The 21,624-nt window shown below is 42.1% G+C and overlaps 1 protein-coding gene across 1 annotated transcript in view; it reads left to right on the top strand.

Annotated features, from left to right (window-relative positions):
- Nucleotides 1-21,624, top strand: part of C11H1orf21 (chromosome 11 C1orf21 homolog) — an 85,304-nt gene that overhangs the window by 2,133 nt on the left and 61,547 nt on the right. The window contains exon 2 of the mRNA XM_032227054.1: nucleotides 20,177-20,271. Within this exon, the coding sequence (XP_032082945.1) occupies nucleotides 20,177-20,271 (95 nt within the window). The remainder of the gene's footprint in view (nucleotides 1-20,176; nucleotides 20,272-21,624) is intronic.

The following is a 21,624-nucleotide window of genomic DNA, read 5'->3' as shown; positions in this document are numbered from 1 at the left end:
TTTTCAAGGTTTCAGTAGATATTCTTGTTTAGAGATACTTGACAGGATTCCTGTCAGCCACTGAAGGGAAAGATGGTGATTGATCCATTACTCTATGGATTGAAATATTACTGTAACTGCTACCTAGCGACTATTACTAAGAGTAATTTCAACAAATACATAGCATAATAGCAATAGCAATAGCAGTAGACTTATATACCGCTTCAGCCCTCTCTAAGCGGTTTACAGAGAGTCAGCATATTGCCCCCAACAATCTGGGTCCTCATTTTACCCACCTCGGAAGGATGGAAGGCTGAGTCAACCCTGAGCCGGTGAGATTTGAACCGCTGAACTGCTGATCTAGCAGTAGCCTGCAGTGCTGCATTTAACCACTGCGCCACCTTGGCTCTAAGGGATATTAAAGTAAAATTGGTCACAAATAGCAGTATCAAAAGCCTGGGAAATATGAAGCAACAAGGGGAAATTCTGATCCAGGAACATACATATGTGCAGGGCCGGATTTAGATGAAAAGAGGCCCTAGGCTATTCCACTTATGAGGCCCTTTCACCTCCCATTTTTAAGTTTGTAAATTACATGAGAGACAATAAAATACATCATTACTGTGATATATATCAATATATATCAATATATATAGCTGGCCTCCCGACGGAGGGCGGCTCTGCTCTGCAGCAAAGGCAGCGAGGCCGGCCGCCTCCCCTGCTGCGCTCAGCTGCCCGGCTCGGCCCCCTCGCCCTCACCTGCCTGGCCGCTGGTGGGCTCCGTGTCGACGGGGCGGCTACTGGGAGCGGCCGCGCCTCTCGCCCGACTGCCGGTGCCGGGAACGTGGGCGGGCTCCCCAACTGCCGCGGCGCTGGAACGATCTTAACCAATACATTTTTATGTTTGTTTATTAGTCATCTGCGTAGAATTTCTCCTTGTTTTCGGTTCAGTGTTTTAGTGTTCACTGTTTTTAGAATAGTGTAATTTTAATTTTGCTAACAATTTGAATGTAGGCCCCTCTTGATCTTGAGGCCCTAGGCTGAAGCCTAGTTAGCCTATAGGAAACTCCGGCCCTGCATATGTGATACTTCTTGTTAGAACCATTTACTTAGAAATAAATAAACAAACACTTCTGATGATGTCCATCACATTTCTACTGGCTTTAAGGTTATTAAGAGCTGCAATTCAGCTTCAAATGTATCTCTCCAGATGTCGCAGAACATATTAGATACTCAATAATGGCCGGGAATATAACCAGGAAAAATTACTTTTTCAATATTATCTACCCAGTGTATTGTACAGCTTTTTCCTTAACCTTTAATGCTCTCTGTGACATTGAGTGAAAGGTATAAAAGTATTTATTTTGCAGAGCCAAAAATCCCCTGGAGAAACCTAAGATGCTAGCAATACATATTTCTTCAGTGTCCTTTCTACGACAAGCTGAGTCTTAATTTGATAACCTCACTTTCTGACAGAAGTTCAGCCTGTTTGAGAATAATCCCATTTGCTTTTTATTTTTAGATGGAGACCTTACCATCTTTAGGATAGATGCAAAAAAAATTTCAGCTGTCCCTGTTTTATGCAGAAAATTGGCCTCCTATTTTAGACCTCATAAACATGTATTTTAACACATTCTATGCTGTTTCATGTTTTCTGCTGTGCCTCATTTGTTCCTGGCCACAAAACAATATACACTTTTAACAGTTTTGTCTTTAACGTGTTACCATCTCAGCACTTTAATCCTAAAGTAGTTTTTTAAATTTAGTTTTAAATATTTAGATATAGTTTTTTGTATTCTATTTTTGTCTGTAGCGTTTAGAAAACCGCTGTATTTATTTCTGTTGATCTAGAATTTTTTTTTATCTTAACTTGAGCTTTGTAACTTCTTATAAAAACTATTTAAATACTTATTAGTCACACTAATAAGGTGCTATCACACTCCTGGTGCTTTAGGTTTAAGACCTAATAAACAGTGGGAACAAATTTGTGAATTGCTGGATCGCTGAAAAGTAAACAAGGAAGCAACACCATGTACAATAAATACTCTTATCTCTCCTTGTCTTATGAAAATGCTAGCGTTCCTGGAAGTACACTTTGCAGCAGGATAGGAAAATGGGAAAAACAGAGTATGCTTTCCTTTATTTTCTGCATGTTCTTCCCATCTTTCTTTAATATTGACTTAGTTTAACAATTACCAATGTTTTCCTGTGACAGATAATTCTTAATTTATGACTGCAATCGGATTGGAATTTTGGTTCTCGGTCTGGCTGATCATGAGTTGAAGCGCCCATATTACCAGGCCCGATTTTATTATCCTTTATGGAGATTGTTAAGTGAATGATGTGGTGATAAATGCAAACCCCATTCTCTCAAATAGATTTATTTTTCCCAGAAACCAACCAACCAACAAACAAACAAACTGACAGAAAGTGATTTTAAAAACCATTGTAAACGGATCATTTTGCTGCAAGATGCTTCAACCAGCCATAAATGTGACCTTTCTGAAATATGGTCATGTGATTCCCAGGAGAGGATACGGCAGCAGAATTTTATGATGTCCAGAATTGTTTTATGGGCCATATAGCACTCTTTCTGTGCCTGTTGTAACTTGAAACGGTTATTAAATTACTGGTCATAAATTGAGGACCTGTTGTATAGATATCTGTTGTGGCCCAGCAGGAGCCGTTGGAGCTGCCACCAGATTCCGACAGTGAGGGGCCCTCTGAGTCGGCTCTGGAGGATGTGGAGGACCCTGGACAGGGTTCTGACTCCGAGCAGGGCGCAGAGAGGCTGGTTGGACACCAGGAGGCGCCTGAGCCTTGGACCAGTGGGGAGGAGACAAGGGAGTGTGTTCCTGACCTCAGCAGTTGAGTTGTTCCTGGATGTCCGGCACCGAAGAGCTAATAGGCATCAGGAACAGTTGCACATGTACAGGAGATAATTGCACTCAGCTGGTGGTCATTAGGCTCCTCTCCAGACTATAAAAGGACTGCTTGTGCACATGCCCCTCTTGCAGAAGTCAACGCAGGAATTAATGTCGAAGAACATTATTGTGAGCTTGGCAGGCCTTATCTGTGCTGGATTGCTGCCCAAGCTTGTCTGTGCCGGTTTGCTGCCAAGGACCTGTCTGTCTGTTAATTAAATGCCGTAAGTTATCTTTGGCTCGGAATGTGTGTCGGTGTGGGACGAGGGAGGTCAGAACAGATATCACTATATTGCATCAAATATTGAGGGTACCTTATAAGCCAGGACTTAGAAAATTCACACTTACAGGATTTTAATGACCAAAAAGCCTTACGAGTTCATCAAATATTGCACAATGTTAGTAATTTCTACTCACCTATTCAGTATTCTATATTTGGACAAAGGTGGGGAAAAATAGAAATATGTCAAATAAATCTGCTGAATCTGTCACCTATTGATTTAGGACAACACTCCTTTAACTTCCCCTAAACTTTAATGATGAGATTATTTCTCCTGTTTGATAGAAGCCACGAAGAGTTGAGAGAAAAATGTACTCACCTTTGTCTGTTGCTAGCTTTTATTTATGTTGAACAATAATGTAATAAGTGGCTTTCTCCTCCAGGGCAATAGTATATTGCCAGATAAGCACCACTTAGCGTTATTATCTCCATAAACCAGGAACATCTTACTGAGTGTGTGTATATAACTCAATACTTAATGTTTCAGTGTGTATACTTATTGACTGGATCAGGTTCACTGGCAGAGCAATTCTAGTAGGGAAGTTGTAAGATCCAAAGCTAGAGAGTCTCTTATTCAAACCCTTGCTGGGTTAATGCTGGCAGGAAAGATAAAAGGGTGGATTTCTATGGAGATTTTCAGTCATCCAGGTCATGGTCAGAGGTGGGTTCCTACCAGTTCGCACCTATTCGGTAGAACCGGTTCGTCAAATCTACCGAACCGGTTAGAAGAGGTTCCACCAGTGGACCCGGAAAGCAGGCCACACCTACAGAAGAGCTTCCAAATTTTTTTGAAACCCACCACTGGTGGGTGTGTAATGTCCCGCAGTCTTTCTCTTGGCAATGCCCCATAGATTCTCTAGAGGTTCAGGTCAGTGGCCAATCAAGCACAGTAATCCCACAGTCATTGAACCAAGTTCTGGTGCTTTTGGCAGTGTGGGCAGGTGCCAAGTCCTGCTGGAAAATGAAGTCAGCATCCCCATAAAGCTCATCTGCGGAAGGAAGCATGAAGTGCTCCAAAATCTCCCAGCTGCGTTGACCCAGGACTTAATGAAGCACACTGGACTTCGAGCATCTTGCAGTGTGTGCCTCTCCATTCTTCCTCCATACTCTGGGTCCTTCGTTTCCAAATGAGATGCAAAAGTTGCTCTCATCAGAAAAGAGGACTTTGGACCACTGAGCAACAGACCAGGTCTGTTTTTCTTTAGCGCAAGTAAGACACTTCTGACATTGTTTGCTGCTCAGGAGCGGCTTGACAAGAGGAATACGACATTTGAAGCCCATGTCCAGGGTCCGTCTGTGTGTGGTGGCTCTTGATGCACTGACTCCAGCTTCAGTCCACTCCTTGTGAAAGTCCCCAACACTTTTGAATGGCCTTTTCCTGACAATCCTCTCCAGGTGCGGTCATCCCTGCTGCTTGTGCACCTTTTTCTTCCACACTTTTCCCTTCCACATAGTTTTCTATTAATGTGCTTTGATACAGCACTTTGGGAACATCCAACTTCTTTTGCAATTACCTTTTGAGGCTTTCCCTCCTTATGGAGGGGGTCAGTGATGGTTTTCTGCACAACTGTCAGGTCAGCAATCTTTCCCATGGTTGTGATTCCTACTGAACCAGACTGAGAGACCATTTAAAGGCTCAGGAACCCTTTGCAGGTGTTATGGCTTAATTAGCTGATTAGAGTGGGACACTTTGAGCCTAGAATAGTGCATCTTTGCACAATATTCTAATTTTCTGAGATTGTGGATTTTGGGTTTTCATGATCTGTAAGCCATAATCATCACAATTATGACAAATCACGGCTTGAACTATCTTGCTTTGCATGTAATGAGTCTTATCTCATATATTAGTTTCACCCTTTAAGTTGCATTACTGAAATAAATGAACTTTTGCACGATTATTCTAATTTTTCGAGTTTCACCTGTATTTAAATGTGGGTAGCTTTCTGAAAGGTGAAACCTGTATAAAGTTTTGTTTTTAAGCATCAGAAATCTTTGAAATCAGTTTGCAATTTTCCATGAAAGATAAGAGTTTTTAAGTCTACAAAGAATTCTATATTACTCTATAAGGTTTTTGATGAACAAATAAAATAGAAAACAGACTGCGAATACTTCTGGTGGTAATTGGGGGTGGTGAGGTAGAAACATCTTTTATTTTTATGCAAGGAAATGGATAGAGTTAAGTTTTTCTCAGGTAGAATTTTTAAATTCTAAGTATTTCATCTATTTAAAACCATTCAATCTTGGGCCATGCAAATACACTGCAAAAATTATTTAAAAATGTGAATATATCTCCATAAAGATAGTGTTAATGCATAGACTGAATTTTTCTCTGAAGTAGCACTTACAGCAATTGACTCTGAAAAGTGCTACTTATATATATTTCAGTTGAATAAATAATTGATTCTATTTCTCACATAATAATTCATTAATTGTGATAAAGAGATGTTGGATAACCTTGACCTAGAAGCGCATAGTTATCTTTATAATTCCAGTGAGTTAATCTTATATTTTCCAAACTATTGAACTTTCCCTCTGAAATTCCCAGTTTGTACTGCCACTCATTCTAATTGACATCTCTGACCAGAAGCCCTTGGGCAAGGCTACAGAATATTTTTAGTTCCTTGGCATGCATGTCTATCTTATTTTTAATCCAATCGTCTATTTAATTGTTTGGTATTAATATCTAACTCTATTTAAATTAGCAATATTTATATTTAACATCTTTCTAACTCTTGTTCACAAACTTTTTGGTGTCCTGCTGGAGCATCATGGTTGATATCTGATTCATAAAAATTCTAAGGTGTCTGGAATAATCAGATAGGAATCAAGCAAAATCAGGCATAGGCATACTTCTTGAAAGAAAACATACTCATTCTGAAAAATTGAGAATATTGTTTGAAATGCGTTGCATTTCACATTCTATTAAAGTCACATTCTGGCTTTAATTAAAATATATATATTTTTTATTAGTTTGGGCAACATTGGACAAAGCGTAATTATTGCTTTATTAACATCAGCTATCTTCTAACAAAGGGAGTTTACCCTTGGGGAAAAAAAACTTTGGGTACAACATAATGCAACAACAGACTTTTGTATGTTTGAAATTAAGTAAGAGATTTCTGTCTCTGAAAAATGTTCAGATTCTCTTTGTATAGCAATCAATTTTATTTAACCATCAAATCATTTCAGTTAAAACCACATCAGTGGTGGGTTTCAAAAATTGTTCGAACCTACTCTGAGGTTGTGGCTTCCTTTGTGGGAGTGGCTTGCCACCCATGTGACCGGATGGGAGTGGCTTGCCACCCATGTGACCGGATATGAAGATGCCGATGACACTTGTCAGAACCACCTTAAATTTCCTCACACAGCACTGGCATGCATAAGAACATGATGTAAACTTTGTTTTTTAAAAGGCATCTTTGGTTTGCGTTAAAACAACTTCAACACACGCAATGTTCTGATTGCACCACAAACGCAGTAGTCATCCTCACCTTTCACAGAGGCACTGAGTTTTATAAATATGAGCATGATAGTGTAGAATAATCATGTCCAAGGACCAGTGGTGGGTTTCAAAAAATTTCAGAACCTCTTCTGTACGTGTGGCCTGCTTTCCGGGTCCACTGGTGGAACCTCGTCTAACCGGTTCGGTAGATTTGACGAACCGGTTCTACCGAACTGGCGCGAACTGGTAGAAGCCCACCTCTGAACCACATTGTTCCGTTGAAGCAGATCCAAACAGTGCAAGACATGAACATGGAAGAATGTTGTCAGCAGAAAACAAATAAATTAAATGTCTCATTCCTTTTCCTTTCAAAAATTAGTGAAATTCTTTTTTTTCCTAAAGATGTTCTAAGACAGTGATGACTAACCTCTTTGTTGTTGTGTGCCGAAAGCACGCAGGTGCATGTGTGACAGTGCCCCCACGCACCCATAATGCAATACATGCACGACCAGCCCCTTGGTCCCCACACCCCTGCACATGCATGTGTGACCTCCCTGGCAACCCTGTACATGCGCACATGACCCCCCTGCACTCCCCCATACCCCCACATGCATGTGACCCCCCCGCACCTCAACTTTAGCCTCCTGGCATCAACAACGGGTTGCGGGGGGCATGCCACATGGCTGATCAAGATCCCCTCCTTCTGATAAAAGAGACTGCTGGTGCCACGCCCTGGTTGCAGAAGTCAACGTTCTCGCTCTTGTTCTCGAGAGAAGCCAACTTGGATAAGTGGCTTGATAAGAGAAGCCGGGTTTGCAGTGTGGTGTGGGTTATAGGACTTTCTGCCAGAGCTATTATCTTTGTTTATTTGGGCTTGCAGCCAACAAGAGCTTGGACTGATTAAAACATTCTTTTGTACGTCTGTTTGGCTTTCGTTCCTGGACGGAGAAGGGGGGGGTCAGAACAGTCATCCTGAGGAAACAAAGTAAAAAAACCTGAAACCCTTTATCATACCCACCTTAATCCAAGACATGGAGAAAGGGCCAGGATTTTAGGGTTCAGTTGAAAGGGTGTAAAATAGAGGCCAACACAAACCTCTTTTTTCCATTGCACTTTTAAGCTCTGTTCTTTTTCACATGTGTTGGCTCCAGAAGCCAACACCATGAATTAATTGAATTGAATTGAATTGAATTTTATTATTTGTATGCCGCCCTTCTCTGGGAGGGACAGGGTGGCGAACAACTCAAGAGGGGAAAAGGGGAACATAGAACAGAATACAAGTAATTAAAATAGGCAAGAATCACACAACCACACAAGTCGAGAGGGGAGGGGAACTCATCAACCCCAGGCCTGCCGGCAAAGCCAGGTTTTGACGGCTTTTCAGAAGGCCTGGAGAGAGGTGAGGGTCCGAATCTCTGCGGGGAGTTCGTTCCAGAGGGCCCTCCCCCGGGTAGTAGCCAGGTGGCATTGGCTGGTAGACGGAACCCGGAGGAGGCCAACCCTGTGTGATCTGACGGGTCTTTGGGAGGTAATTGGCAGCAGGCGGTCTCTCAAGTACCCAGGTCCAATACCATGTAGGGCTTTATAAGTTACGACTAGCACTTTGAAGCGTATCCGGAGACTGATCGGTAGCCAGTGCAGCTCGCGGAGGATAGGTGTAACGTGGGTGTACCGAGGTGCACCCACAATTGCTCGCGCGGCGGCATTCTGGACGAGTTGAAGTCTCCGAATACTCTTCAAGGGCTGCCCCATGTAGACAGGCATTTTGTCATTATTCTAAATCATGGAACAATGGTATTTCTATTTACCTGCATAAATAATAACAGTATTATTTATGTTGTGGTTTGTTTCACATTAGACTTAGACTTGTACTGGCATAAAAAAAGAGGAAGCGTGAAATGATAAACACCTAAATATAGGATGCTCAATATTTAGGGGTATTGTTTGCCAAAGGGTGCTATAATTGTGTAGCGCAGCTTCTTTGCCTTTGGTAAAGTTTGTAAAATGCTTGGCTAAATATAGACAGCAAAAAAGCTAATGTTGTATCACATCTTTCATTATTTTGTACATGACTAATATGTCAATGCGTGCAACCATGTGTGCTGCTTTCCATAAATAAGAATTAATGATGTAACACTAACGTTGCATTTATTTGGCACTAATAAAAACAGTGCAAGTGGCTACACGAAGCGTGTATTTCAATTTCAGATATCAAGCAAAATATTCCCATATGTTATTTCCAGTTTCGCAACATAAGTTGTTTGCTGTCTTGCTGTAGAAGGGGAATTATTGATGCTTTAAAACCAAAGAAAGAAATTGTCATTAAAGATGCCAGTTGATCACAGAACCTCGATGTATTTACCATCAGTGGATCAGCAAAGTATTATTCGTAAAACTAGTATTAGTATTAGTATTTATTAAACTTGTATGCCACCCTACTCCCAGGGGGACTCAGGGCGGCGAACGAACACATGGGGAAGGGGCAATACAAAAACGAACAAGACAAGCAGAATACAGAGACAGATTAAAAATACAACAAATGCAGCAATTCAAGTGGGGCCGGGAACTCATCAGCCCCAGGCCTGCCGGAACAGCCAGGTCTTGACGGCTATGCGGAAAGCCTGAAGGGTGGTGAGGGTCCGAATCTCCACGGGGAGATCGTTCCAGAGGACCAGAGCAGCCACAGAGAAGGCCCTCCCCCGAGGGGTCGACAGTCGACATTGGCCAGCTGATGGTATTCGGAGGAGGCCTAGTCTGTGTGATCTTATAGGTCGTAGGGAGGTAATTGGCAGGAGGTGTTCTCTCAAGTACCCAGGTCTGTTTTAAACCGTGACCTGTCAAAACCGCGCTCGACTAAACCGCGCCCGATTAAACCGTGTGGCTGACATCATCAACAGGGTGACAACAGCCAGCGCGGAGGAAGAAGGGCGCTTTAAATAGTGCTTTGAAAGCAAGCCGATTCAACTTAAGGTAAGGGTTAGGTTTAGGGTTAGCTTTAGGGTTAGCTTTAGGGTTAGGTTTAGGATTAGGGTTAGATTTAGGGTTAGGTTAAGGGTTAGGATTAGGTTTAGGGTTAGGTTTAGGATTAGGTTTAGGGGGGCTAGGTTTAGGGGTTAATTTTAGGTTTAGGGTTTACAGCGTGCTTCTGTCTCCGCGCTGTTGTCGCCCTTTTGATGACATCAGCGACGCAGTTTAGTCGGACACGGTTTAGTCGAACACGGTTTTGTGGTGGAACCGTTTTAAACTGATTTTAAAAGATTTTTTTCTGTTGTGTAGTTCACAGGATCTCCACATTGTGAAACATCTCTGAAAGTTTGTCTGTATACATCCGGACCAGAAATATCTGACTGTTGAAAGTCTGAATTGGTGAAAACTGTGTTTCATTCAGATGCGCTTAATCTGATTTGTGAGGTGTGGTTTTTCATTATTTTTCATTGGATGCATCTCATAAGAATACCTCTTTGTGTTGGAGCTGCATCTCGTGTTGCTTAATTTATCAGTTTTTTTTCTGTACTTCGTAATTGATTCGGTAGTACTCGGTGATGTACTCATTTATCACTAAGACTGATATTAATGGATGTCATGCTACTTCATTATGTTGCTATGGTAGCATTGTATGGTGGAATTTTTTTTTTTTGTCTCCACATGGAATTCTTTAGTTATTTGTGTAAAAATAATTTTATTATGGGTAAATGTGGTTATTTCTCTAAAGGCTCATTGTTACTTATTTACATTTATTTTATCTTTCTGTCATGTTGCGTTTCAATTTTAATTTTTTAAAAAATTGTTTCATTAAAAAAGTGAAGATGGCTTTGAATTGAATATGCAGGTGGTGGTATTTTTCCCCCCAATTATTTATTATTATTATTATTATTATTATTATTATTATTATTATTATTATTATTTTGTTTGTTTCAAAAGTTTTATTTCTTTTAAGGCAAACATTTCATCATTCCTCAATCAGTAAGACATCGAAGAACAATTTCTTGTATATCAAAATAATTCTAGTTTACCACCAAATTCTTGTCTAGCCTAATATATACCCCTCCCCCCCTCCACCCTCCCCCCAACCCCCCTCCTCCTCCCCCCCGACTTCCCAGAACCCATACACGGTATGGATTTCTAACAAACACAGTCTAAAATCTATTGAGGAAAAAAAAAATGAAATAAAAAAAATTAATAACATTCTACATTGACCTTAGCTTCTTCTTGCTGAACCAACTTTAAACAATTTAAATCATTTCTGATCTTAAGCATAGGCTAACTGGAATTTCTCGGTCCCATATTTATTTTGTATATAGTCAATCCACATCCTTCAGAGCCGATATCGTCATGTTTATTCATACCTCCCGCCTACCAGACATCTAGAAACCAGCCCTAGTCAACAAATGAACCTACCCACCACCCAGGTTGTTACAATACAAAAGAACAATGGACACACAGCCAGCACCTCAGCCACACAGGATGATACGAAACAGCCGACCAATCTACAAACATCAACTCCATCTACCAATCAGGATGCAACTACACAGCCAATCAACCCACTTACAGCAACAAAGCCAGCACTCCACACACACCCCCATCAAGATTTATAGAAAGACGACAGCTCCGACCACGCCTTACTCGCACAAGCACGTAGCCAGCCTGAAGATGGCGAGTGGGACCTTGCAAAAACATTGCCAAGACAATCTCAATCTTACACAGGAAAAGACCCGAATACAACAAGACCAAAAAGAACCCAGAGGACTCCAAAGCCCACATGGTTACTGATTGTATTCTGAAGTTACATACGGGTCATACAGAAGTAGAATAAATTATAGCTTCATCAAAAGAAAGCAGAATCTGATAATAACATGAGTTGGCCTCATTATGGGTTGGCCTCTACATTCTGTTCTTATAATGAGGCTCCAAGTCCATCCATTCTATTGAGATTACACCTTCTGACATAAATAATGCCCTTTATTGTACCAATGTATTGACTCCCTTCACACACCACAGAATAAAGCAACAACCTGATTGTTGTTATCAGGACTATTAAGCGATTTCAGTTTTATGGTTCTGTTTATCGTGCACTTTAGAATCATGTATGAAAAGGATAAAACATTATTATTTGTACTCCTCACTTTCTATAATCAGTGAAGCATATGCTGATTTATTTTTTGATATTCTTTGGCTTTCTCACTTACCCAACGTGCATCAGCAATATGGTAAATTCTTGGCCTTTTCTAAAAACCAGTTGAACATCTTTTTCTATATAGAATTCTAATCTGCACTGGATGAACCTGAACATGATTTTGCTAGCACTGCAAATGAAATTAAGGAGTGCAATCCAGATTCCCAGGAGGCAGGGAGTGCATTCCAGAGGAACCAAAAACGCAGTGAAGCTTAGAACATTTGAGTGGGAAGAACGGAGTCAGAACAGCTCCTCCCTAGGAATTCTCAGAGTATATATTAAATGGTGTAAATCATTTTCTTTAGTTCAGTTCTCTCCATGGGTGGGATCCTACCACTTTAATAACCGGTTCTCTGAGCCCTCGCTTGCTAGTGGAAGTGAACCAGTTTGCTCCCAGCTGATCTTCAGAGCTATCGGTTTCCCTAAACCTCTGGTTCTCTCCCTCTCCCGCTCTCTCTCTCTCTCTCTTTCTCTCTCTCCCTCCGTCCCTCCCTCCCCCTCTCTCCCTCTCCCTCCCTCCCTCCTCCCCTCCCTCTCCCTCCCTCCCTTCCTGTAATGTAGTGTAGTATGTAGAGTGACCTCCTTCAATTTGGTACCATACCTTGGTTAAAAACTTTACTGATATTTTTTTCCTGTTACTTGCGGTATTTACGTAGGTATTATAGCAGTTAGCAATAGCAGTTAGACTTATATACCGCTTCATAGGGCTTTCAGCCCTCTCTAAGTGGTTTACAGAGTCAGCATATCGCCCGCACAGTCTGGGTCCTCATTTCACCCACCTCGGAAGGATGGAAGGCTGAGTTAACCTTGAGCCTGTGAGATTAGAACCGCTGAACTGCAGATAACAATAGCAATAGCAATAGCAGTTAGACTTATATACCGCTTCATAGGACTTTCAGCCCTCTCTAAGCAGTTTACAGAGTCAGCATATCACCCCCACAGTCTGGGTCCTCATTTCACCCACCTCGGAAGGATGGAAGGCTGAGTCAACCTTGAGCTGGTGAGATTAGAACCGCTGAACTGCAGATAACAATAGCAATAGCAATAGCAGTTAGACTTATATACCGCTTCATAGGGCTTTCAGCCCTCTCTAAGCAGTTTACAGAGTCAGCATATTGCCCCCAACAACAATCCGGGTCCTCATTTTACCCACCTCGGAAGGATGGAAGGCTGAGTCAACCTTGAGCCGCTGAGATTTGAACCGCTGAACTGCAGATAACAGTCAGCTGAAGTGGCCTGCAGTACTGCACCCTAACCACTGCGCCACCTCGACTCTATCAGTTCCTATCGTCTTCCAATTTGTAATGACCAGTGTGCTCATCTTACTTCATTGTCTAATACAAGAGGTTTTTTTTAAAAGCATGGAGTATTTTTTAAGGTCTTATGAGCATCAATATCCCTGCTACATAAGCATTTTAGTATACTCCACCATCTTTCTTTGATCTTTGGATCAGTTATTGAATCAGACATTATCCGTCCTTTGGCATCCTTTAGCAAATCAGTTCCAGGTTGTAATCTACTTCTGCATTCAGAGATCCTTTGGAAGATCCTCCCTGTTTTTCCATGTCTATTTCATTGCCTTTACTGATGGCATTGTAATACTGCTTCTTCTATCACTGTAATGGCGAACCTATGGCACACGTGCCACAGGTGGCACACAGAGATATATTTGCCAGCACATCAGCTGATTTTCGGCCTTCCAGAGGGCCAAAGGAACCCATTTTCGCCCTCCCCAGGCTTCAAGAAAGCTTCCGGAGCTTGGGGAGGGCAAAAAACAGGCCCAACTGAACCCATTGGGCCTGTTTTCCTCCCTCCCCAACCTCCGGAGGCTTACCTGAAGACTAGGAAGGGTGAAAACTCCCTCCTGTGTGTGGGGTCATGTGTGCATGCATGGGGGGGTGGATCATGTGCTCATGTGCAGATGGGTGGGCATGCATACGCATGCGATAGCACACACACACAATTTTGGCACCTTAAGAAAAAGATTAGCCATCGCTGTTCTATCAGATCTCTGAACTACTTTGTTGAAAATTCTTTCCTGACATTTTTGGAGTTGGCCTCCGTCAGCTTTATAGCAATAACAATAGCAGTTAGACTTATATACCGCTTCATAGGGCTTTCAGCCCTCTCTAAGTGGTTTACAGAGTCAGCATATTGCCCCCACAGTCTGGGTCCTCATTTCACCCACCTCAGAAGGATGGAAGGCTGAGTCAACCCTGAGCCGGTGAGATTTGAACCGCCGAACTGCAGAACTGCAGTCAGCTGAAGTAGCCTGTAGTGCTGCATTTTTAACCACTGCGCCACCTCGGCTCTCTATCTTTATCTTTAAGTTCATTCCAGAGTTCCTCTGGGTCCTTTGTCAATAAGGTTCAAGAGTTCAGGGCGATTCCCAGTGTACTCATTGAAAACGGTGGGTCAAGATCGTATCTGCTAAACTGTTCTTTTTTTTAACTTCATTTCCTTAATTTGGAAATTGTACATAAATCATTACAAACTGTTCTGCAATCAGCATCAGGCCATGTATTTGATGCTCTACTTCCTTTTACCGATAGTAAAATAGGCATTGTTTTGTTTGCTTAAAGACGGTGTTAGTAATAAGTCATTCTCCTGTTTCATTTTTATTTCCAAAGTCAAATACTCTCACTATGTTTTCATCTTTAATGTTTCCAACTTTGGCCTTCTAGTAACCAACACAAGGGCCATATCTTTCTGGCGTCTTCTATTCACCAGTCTACTATTTCTCTTTATGATTGAAGCATAAACTCGGATAATCATAATAAGGATTCTCCATCAAATCTGACTGATATTATTCAAGAACTGGGTCGGTCACCAGGACAAGAGGTTTAGTCTTCCGAGTTTTAGGACTCAAAAAATTAAACCTCTGGTCCTGGTGATTGATCCACATTGGATCGTGCAACATTATCCTGGGTCCCGTATACTTTCCTTCATTTGTGATATTATTCAGTCATTATTGTATTGTAGCTAAGTGCTGTTTTTGTATATGCTCTCTAACTATAAAATAGCACCATTCCTTCTTTATTTTTAAAGTCCTGAGAAATAAAATATGGAAATATAAAGGAATTTCTATTTGTATAATTGGGGAAGAGAGATATGAAAAAAACAGAAATGCAAGTTATTGAGCAAAGTGGATTTTAAAAAAGCCATAGTGATAATCAGTGAAAAGCCACAGTGAGTCTTATGACTTTAAACAATGATTCTTAATCTTAGCCATTTTAAGATGTATGGACTTCAACTCCCGGAATCCCCCAGCCAGCATATTAAAGTTGCTAAATTTGAAAAACATGGCTTTAAAGTAACAACACCAATTAAAGTTGCCATTATGTTTTTTTTTCTCTCTGCTCCTATGGGTCAGTTGACCAAATGTTTTCAAAAAGGTAGAAATTATTTGAAACCACTAGCAAAATTATGGTAACTTTGGATTTGAAGAACTATTATAAAGTCTGTTCCTAAATCCCTCGATAATCAAATTTCAAACCATCTTTAAAATATTGTAAAACAAAATCAGTTAAATGTAGAACAAAATGCCGACATGATTGTGGTTAAAATATGGAGAATTCCAGGCCTCTGAGTAAATATGCATGCGTATCTCGATTCCTATGTTACTGCACGAAAATGCAGACTTCCTACACGCCTTAGAATCTATTCTAAGGTTCATGTAATTTATAGGATGTTCTCTCTGCAAGATTGTTCTTGGCTCTGCAGAACATTACATAGTAACCAGTGGTGGGTTGCCAATTTTTTTACTACTGGTTCAGGTGCGCTCACGTGATGCTTCTGTGCATGCGCAGAAGCGTCTGGGTAGATGGGCGGAGCCTTCCACCACCGCTACTACCAGTTCTCTTGATCCAGGCTGGACCAGGAACAACCCACCTCTGATAGTAACCTGTTGTGGCCTGGCAGGAGCCGTTGGAGCTGCCACCAGACTCCGACAGCAAGGAGCCCTATGAGTCAGCCCTGGAGGATGTGGAGGACCTTGGACAGGGTTCCGACTCCGAGCAGGGTGCAGAGAGACTGGTTGGCCACCAGGTGGCACCTGAGCCTTGAATCAGTGGGGAGGAGACAAGCGAGAGTGAGCCAGAAACCAACAGTGAGTTGTTCCAGGATGCACGCCATCGAAGGGCTACTCGGCGTCAAGAACAACTACATAATTACAGGAGGTAATTACGCTCAGCTGATGGTCATTAAGCTCCTCTCCAGACTATAAAAGAGACTGCTTGTGCCACGCCCTTCTTGCAGAAGTCAACACTTGGACTAAAGAGGAACGAACTTGGCAGGCTGGATTGCTGCCAGAGTTAGTCTGAATTGCTGCCAAGGTTTGTCGGACTTGCTGCCAAGCTCCTTATCTGTGTGTTTATTTGGCTTTCAGCCACCGAGAGTCTGGACTTGCTATTAAAGGACATTCCATTTTATGCTTGTCTCAGCTTTCGTTACTGGACGGAGGAGGGGGTCAGAACAGTAACCCTATGGTTTCAATGACAAGCTGTATGATGACTTTGCTTAACCTAGTTTGACTGTATTCCAGCTGTCATTCTGGTAACAATTCCTAGTTTGTGTTATCAGAATTACTTCCAAATGCTTGGGAGAAATAAATTTAGTGTCTTCTCATAGGGATTCCATTTTCATCAGTACAAACGTCACGGGGAAATATTTGTGAAATTGAATTATTGCAAGTTACCAGTTGTGAATGTTGACATTTGAATTAAAATAATACTTTTCAGCCTCATGGAAATCCAGTTCTTGAATTCAAAGTGCATTGGGTCAATTCCAGGACAGATATATATATATACTTGCCGTGATTCATATTATACTGTTGTAGGTCATAATTAGTCATATTTCTCTTTAACGTTGACAGTTAAGTTACCTAGGAGACACTTCTGTTTTCTCAGCAAGGAACTAAGACTTTTCCAATTACCTCTGGCGGTAATTCTTCATTTTGACAACATAGATTTTAGTTGTACTTTTCTTAGTGGGGTAGAAACAAATCTTCCTAAAATAACAGAGATCCCTTGAACTTGTGAAATGCCATTTTTTAAAAAAATATTCTGAGATGACAGAAGAAGACAGAACTAATGTTTGTTGGTATGCTGACCACGAATTCTAGGACTGTGGTTTTCTCTGAGTTTGCTTGTTTTCTTGCAGATGTTTCATTACCTTAACTAGGTAAGAGCTGAGGTGGCGCAGTGGTTAAATGCAGCACTGCAGGCTACTTCAGCTGACTGCAGTTCGGCTGTTCAAATCTCACTGGCTCAGGGTTGACTCAGCCTTCCATCCTTCCGAGGTGGGTAAAATGAGGACCCGGATTGTTGTTGGGGGCAATATGCTGACTCTGTAAACTGCTTAGAGAGGGCTGAAAGCCCTATGAAGTGGTATATAAGTCTAACTGCTATTGCTACTGCTAACATCATCAGGGCTAGTGATGCCTAATCATGCTAGCACTGATGATGTTACTAGTTAGGGTAATGAAATGTCTGCAAGAAAACAAGCAAACTCAGAGAGCACCAAGGACCCCGCATTCCAACCCTGAGCTAAAAATATTCTCCTTCATTTGAGAACCAGATATATCACCAAATTTGGAGGGCACTATATTGAGGAAGGCTGTTTTACAGAGATGCAACAATCTATGATGAGGAAATAAAAATTGGCAATCTTTAGTAACTATTTAGAAGAGCCGAGGTGGCGCAGTGGTTAGAGTGCAGTACTGCAGGCTACTTCAGCTGACTGCTAGTTCGGCAGTTCAAATCTCAACGGCTCAATCTCACTGACTCAGCCTTCCATCCTTCCGAGGTGGGTGAAATGAGGACCCGGATTGTTGGGGGCAATATGCTGACTCTGTAAACCGCTTAGAGAGGGCTGAAAGCCCTATGAAGCGGTATATAAGTCTAACTGCTATTGCTATTGCTATTAAGAGCCCATAAAAGGCAGCCTACTAAGATTGAACAGTTTGACTCTTGTGCATTTTAATTTGGAATTTCTCGATGATGTAATGTGGATTTAATAGAGGGACTAAGGCTATATTTTGTCTTAGCTGTACTTCAAATTTGCACTTGTTCCCATAATGGCAACATTAGTATTATAAGTGGATATAGTCATACTTTCAATCTCAAAAACTTCTGAAAGGCCCAGGTTGGGGAAGTGTAATAGAACACAAGGTGTAGTCAGGAGACTTTTTATTCTAGCACCATCAAACTGTAATGGTTAGGATGCTGTAGAACAGGGGAGTTCAGTTTCTGTTGTATCCCCTGTTGAAACTCACTTGGTGACTTTTTGGGAGGCCAGTAACTTTCAGTCGGAACTATCTCATGGGGTTGTTGCTATGGTAATTGAAGGAAGGAGAATCTCCAAGTAAGCTATCTCTAATTCCTGGGGAAAAAAGGATATTGAATTAAGGATATGAATGAAGTAAGTAAATCAAGTAAATATACTATTTCCACAGACCCCAACTCAATATTTGTGAAAACCCAATGACAGAATATGAGCACCTGAGAATCATTCCATTATTGCTGTTATCCAGCAAGTTTCCTTTGGCAGTGTTAAGGATTTTTGATAGAAAAAAAAATGGCAAAAGAGAGGGGGGGGGATTTGGAGAAAAATAGGGGCATTACAAAAAAATAAAGGAGCCAATTAAGTGATTGTGAGCAGGGAAGAACTAAGATATGTAACAATCAGATACAGGTAGTTCTTGACTCAGTGGTGGGTTTCAAATTTTTTTAGAACCTCTTCTGTAGGTGTGGCCTGCTTTGTGGGAGTGGCTTGCAGGCCATGTGACCGAATGGGAGTGGCTTGGCAGTCACGTGACTGGGTGGGCGTGGTCAACTTGTAAAATGTGGTGAAACTCACTTAACAACGCTCTTGCTTAGCAACCAAAATGTTGGCTCAGAAACTCTGGCATTTGAAGCATGCAGGTCTGAAAGCTGTCAAGTTACAAGACTCTTGCACCCCTAACCCTTTAGAAAAAAAAAACCCAGGCGTGTTCAAACTTAACAGCTTTAAGACTTGTGGACTTCAACTCCCAGAATTCCTCCTCCAGTCATGTTGGCTCAGGAACTCTGCCATTGAAGTGTGCAAGTCTTAAAGCTGTCAAGTTACAAGACCCTTGTGCCCCTAACCCTTTAGGAAAAAAAACTCCAGGGGTGTTCAAACTTGACAGCTTTAAGACTTGTGGACTTCAACTCCCAGAATTCCTCCTCTCGCTCTTCATCTTGATGATGTGCGGACGGGCGGGGGGAGGGAGCTGGAACCGGTTCTAAACGGCACTGTAGATTTGTGGAACCTCTTCTATAGAAGAGGTTAGAACTGGCAGGAACCCATCCCTCTCTTGACGTATGACTATAATTGAGCCCGGAATTATGATTGTAGGTTTTGCTGATCATTAAACAGGTCCATCATATGGCTGACCCATTTGTATGACTTTTTTTAACAGCAGCTGTAAAGCAAACTCATTCTCTGCAGTGGCATTTTTTGGGGGACTGGAAACTGGAAGTAAACACCAGTTTTTTAATCAAAAGACATCATAAATGATCGTTGTATTACTGGGGAACATTGCAAATGGCTATAATTGTCGACTGTTCCTGAAGGCCCAAGATGTGATCACATGGCCTTTGGAAGCAGCTGCTATAATTTTGAATCTGGGCCATAAGTGTCTTTTTGGGGACCCATGATACTTTCATGCAGTCCCTGAGCAACTGATCATCAGTTGAGAACTACCTGTACTGTAGTCTTCCGAGAGCGGGCGGCATACAAAACTAATAAATACAAAATACAATACAAATACTGGAATCAGTCACAGGATGGCAAGGCCTTGAGCTCCGGAGAATCACTTAAGCGTCTTTCATTGTTCCATCAGTAGCACCATAAAGGGCATCATGGAAAGTTTAGTCAATGTGTGAACTATTTCCTTTGATGAGTTATGCATCTCTTCCTGGACAGCTTCATTAATAACACTGAGATTTAGTTTTGTGAGAAAAAATGACCAGTGCTCAGTCATTGCTATCTCCGACTACTGATATTACTGTGACTGCCACTGTGACTTGAAATCTGGTAGCAACTATCCTGGCTTTAATTCATTAAAAAAAAATATTTAAAACTCTTTCCTTTCTCTCAGGAGACTGGGGAGGCTCCGCCTCCCTTGCCTCTAGTGACTGCACGTCCCTGACACACACACACACACACATATATATACACACATACACACACACACACACACACACACCTACCTATCCCCATTTTAGCGAAGGGGAAAAAGTCGCGATACATCACATGACGACAAGACACCGCGAGTTTGACACCCCTGCTGTAAGCCCTATAGTTTCTATTACTACTTTTGTGTGTGACTTTTTTCTTCTTCTTTAAATTTCCAGATGAGTATAGGATCAAACCTGTGGAGGAAGTCAAATACATGAAAAATGGGGGAGAAGATGATCAGAAAGTAGCTGCCAGAAACCAAGAAAACTTGGTATGTGTTGAACATTATTATTATTTAACAAGTTGGACGCGATTCTATGTCTGCCATGAAAGGTGAAGTATGTAGAACACTTAAAGCTCTGAAGAAGAACTTTCTTGAAAATGCCAGGAGTATTTATAGCTTAGAGGCAAAGTGTGAAATGCTCCCTTCACTGCTTGCCTTTATGAATTATCCCATTTTTAATGCTGTGAAGGGCGCTCCAATACAGCAGGCATTTATATCCAATCCTTTGCAAGAGGCAATACTGCTTGGCTCATGATAAATGTGTTTGCATGCAAAGGAGCTGTTACCAACACAGAATTTACTACCTGTTGAAGAAGGAGGCTACCTGTTCTTAAGATGATGTCTATCATTATTTACTCTCTGGGATCCCACCCTGAATTTGGACATATAAATATACATAATGTAATCATAACAGAATTTACAAGAATACTTTTAGCAATATGTTATAATGTATACTCTCGTTTCTAGCTTTATAATTTTGTAGGATTCTTGTTTTATCCTGAGTTGCATATTGCCAGGGTCTGTGCGCCCTGCAGTTCTGTGGGTAAGGAGGAATTAAACTTTGTAGTAAAGTAAAAGTTAAAACACTATTCTTTATAGCAGGGTTCTCAAACTCAAGGCCCGGGGGCCGAATCTGGCCCACAGAGTGCTTAGATCTGGCTCACGGGGCCACCCTGGAAACAGTGAAGAACCCGCCCAGGGTGCCTCTGCCAGTGAAAAGGGAGCTCAGGAAGGCTGCACAAGGCTCCCCTGAGCTCTGTTTTTGGCCGCAATGGCCTCCTGCAGCCCTCTGCCAGCGAAAATGGAGGCCATGTGCTCTGTTTTTGCTGGCAGAGGGCTGCGGGAGGCCATCACAGTCAAAAACGGGGCCTCAACAAGTGACATCGAGTTGGCCATACCCATTTTGGCCACGCCCTAACCACCACCGCCAAGCCCCTGAGATCAAACACAATCCTGACGCGGCCCTCAATGAAATCGAGTTTGACACCCCTGCTTTATAGCCTCAGAAATTTGCTTGAGAGTATATTGCCCAGCGCTGCTCCTGTGGCCAATGGGAAAACACCCCCCCCCCACTGGTCCGATCTCTCTTTCCCCTCCCCCCACTTCGGGAACCTGTTTCCCCACCGCACACCCTTTCTGCACTGGTGGAAGGTAGTGGACATCAGGGGCACTGCACTTGCAACCACTTGCTGGCCACCAGGGAGACCGCTGGTGTTGCCAGGTGCCTACGGCGCAGTTGAGCCGCGCTTGGCTCAGCAGGGGTGGTGGTCATGAGGCTTCGGGCCAGGACCGCGTGAGCACAGCCCTCCCACCAAGAGTAGCACTTGCCTCTGTTGCCTC

This window comes from Thamnophis elegans, chromosome 11, assembly GCF_009769535.1.
Source record: "Thamnophis elegans isolate rThaEle1 chromosome 11, rThaEle1.pri, whole genome shotgun sequence".
NCBI lineage: Eukaryota > Metazoa > Chordata > Lepidosauria > Squamata > Colubridae > Thamnophis > Thamnophis elegans.
Note: the sequence above shows the minus strand (reverse complement) of the source record. Positions and strands in the feature narration are given on the sequence as shown.